General features: G+C 59.3%; 1 protein-coding gene across 1 annotated transcript in view; it reads right to left on the minus strand.

Annotated features, from left to right (window-relative positions):
- Nucleotides 1-1,054, minus strand: part of LOC103622942 (zona pellucida sperm-binding protein 3) — a gene marked incomplete at its 3' end in the record, with an annotated part of 13,187 nt that extends 12,133 nt beyond the window's left edge. Inside the window, exon 1 of the mRNA XM_008641968.2 lies at nt 694-1,054. Coding sequence (XP_008640190.1) covers nt 694-1,038 — 345 coding nt within the window. The remainder of the gene's footprint in view (nt 1-693) is intronic.
- Nucleotides 1,055-2,732: the final 1,678 nt, after the last annotated feature.

Genomic DNA, 2,732 nt, shown 5'->3' on the forward strand with positions numbered 1-2,732 from the left:
TCCGCGGCCGCGGCGGGAGCCTCTCTCGATGGGAATCCCGGTGGGAATTCCCGGGATCGGGACGGGACTCACCGGGATCTATCCCGACACCCCGGGAGCCGCTCCAGGTGGGAATCCCGGGATGGAGCCAGGACTCACCCGGATCTATCCGGACACCCCTTGAGCCTCTCCCGGTGGGAATCCCGGTGGGAATCCCGGGATGGAGCCAGGACTCACCCGGATCTATCCGGACACCCCTTGAGCCTCTCCCGGTGGGAATCCCGGTGGGAATTCCCGGCTGGAGCCAGTACTCACCCGGATCTATCCCGACATCCCGGGAGCCGTTCCAGGTGGGAATGCCGGGATCGGGACAAGGACTCACCCGGATCTACCCCCACATTCCAGGAGCCTCTCCCGGTGGGAATTCCCGGCTGGAGCCAGTACTCACCCGGATCTATCCCGACATCCCGGGAGCCGTTCCAGGTGGGAATGCCGGGATCGGGACAAGGACTCACCCGGATCTACCCCCACATTCCAGGAGCCTCTCCCGGTGGGAATTCCCGGCTGGAGCCAGTACTCACCCGGATCTATCCCGACATCCCGGGAGCCGTTCCAGGTGGGAATGCCGGGATCGGGACAAGGACTCACCCGGATCTACCCCCACATTCCAGGAGCCTCTCCCGGTGGGAATTCCCGGCTGGAGCCAGGACTCACCTGCACGGTGCTGCCGCACTCGTGGAGGCCGGCGCTGAAGGTGACGGTATTCCGGGATGGATCCAGCCGGGAATGTTTGCAGGCGGCGGGGCCCAGGCTCAGCTCGGCGGCGCTCACCAAGCGCCCGTTCCCGAACAGATCCCGGTGCACCGTCACCACCAGCTGCGCCTCCTGGCACTGCACGGCCACGGGAATCTGGGATTGGGATTGGGAATGGGAATCATCCCAACCCCACGACCAGGAATTGGGATCGCTCCACGCCCCTTCCCAAGGAGGCGGCGCCGCAGCCGCCGGGGCCGCGCAGCAGCAGAGCAGCGCCAGGAGGAGGCGGATTTGGGAGCGCATCCTGGGGAATCCCTGGGAATTCTCCCGGGATCCCGAATTCCCGGGATCATCCCGGCATTCCCGGAGCGCTGTTTTCCCCTTGGATGAGGATTCTGGGGGGGGATCCCACCTTTTATCCCAAAAAAAAGAAGGAATTTGGCTCCGGGGCTGGAATTTGGGGGGGTTTCCATCATTCCCGATGATTCGAGCCTCTCTGGATGCCCCAAATCCCGGGTTTTTTGGGATAAAAGGTGGGATCTCCCCCCAGAATCCTCATCCAAGGGGATTCCAAGGATTTTTCCCTCTCCCAGGATCCCAAATTCCAGGGATAATCCCGGCACCCCCGGAGCGTTGTTTTCCCCCCGTTCTATCCCAAAAAACCCCCGGGATTTGGGGCATCCAGAGGGGCTCGAATCATCGGGAAGGACGGAACCCCCCCAAATTCCAGCCCCGGAGCCAAATTCCTTCATTTTTTTGGGATAAAAGGTGGGATCCCCCTCCAAAATCCTCATCCAGGGGGATCCCAAGGATTTTCCCCTCCCGGGATCCCGAATTCCCGGGATCATCCCGGCATTCCCGGAGCGCTGTTTTCCCCTTGGATGAGGATTCTGGGGGGGGATCCCACCTTTTATCCCAAAAAAATGAAGGAATTTGGCTCCGGGGCTGGAATTTGGGGGGGTTTCCATCATTCCCGATGATTCGAGCCTCTCTGGATGCCCCAAATCCCGGGTTTTTTGGGATAAAAGGTGGGATCTCCCCCCAGAATCCTCATCCAAGGGGATTCCAAGGATTTTTCCCTCTCCCAGGATCCCAAATTCCAGGGATAATCCCGGCACCCCCGGAGCGTTGTTTTCCCCCCGTTCTATCCCAAAAAACCCCCGGGATTTGGGGCATCCAGAGGGGCTCGAATCATCGGGAATGATGGAAACCCCCCCAAATTCCAGCCCCGGAGCCAAATTCCTTCATTTTTTTGGGATAAAAGGTGGGATCCCCCCCCAGAATCCTCATCCAAGGGGAAAACAGCGCTCCGGGAATGCCGGGATGATCCCGGGAATTCGGGATCCCGGGAGGGGAAAATCCTTGGGATCCCCTTGGATGAGGATTTTGGAGGGGGATCCCGCCTTTTATCCCCAAAAAACGAAGGAATTTGGCTCCGGGGCTGGAATTTGGGGGGGTTCCGTCCTTCCCGATGATTCGAGCCCCTCTGGATGCCCCAAATCCCGGGGGTTTTTGGGATAGAACGGGGGGAAAACAACCCTCCGGGGGTGCCGGGATTATCCCTGGAATTCGGGATCCCGGGGGGAGAGGAAAATCCTTGGAATCCTCTTGGATGAGGATTTTGGGGTGGGGGGAGGGGGGAATCCCACCTTTTATCCCAAAAAATCTCGGGATTTGGGACATCCAGAGGGGTTTGGATCATCGGGAATGACAGAAACCCCCCCAAATTCCAGCCCCGGAACCAAATTCCTTCATTTTAATCCCTCCCAGCTCTTCCCATTCCCGATGGATCCAAGGAAAAGAAGCCGGAAAAACCGGGAAAGCTCCTGAGGAAGGAATCCCATGGATTTTCCAGCCTCATTCCTCCTTTTCCTCTTGGTTTTGGGGCGGGATTTTGATGGAATTTCTGCCCCTCGTCACTTTCCCCATCGGCTCCGCATCCCAAAGGAATTCCCAAAGGAATTCCCAAGGATTTGGAGCTGGCGCCGCCTCGGCAT

This window comes from Corvus brachyrhynchos, unplaced genomic scaffold (assembly GCF_000691975.1).
Source record: "Corvus brachyrhynchos isolate BGI_N302 unplaced genomic scaffold, ASM69197v1 scaffold309, whole genome shotgun sequence".
Lineage (NCBI taxonomy): Eukaryota > Metazoa > Chordata > Aves > Passeriformes > Corvidae > Corvus > Corvus brachyrhynchos.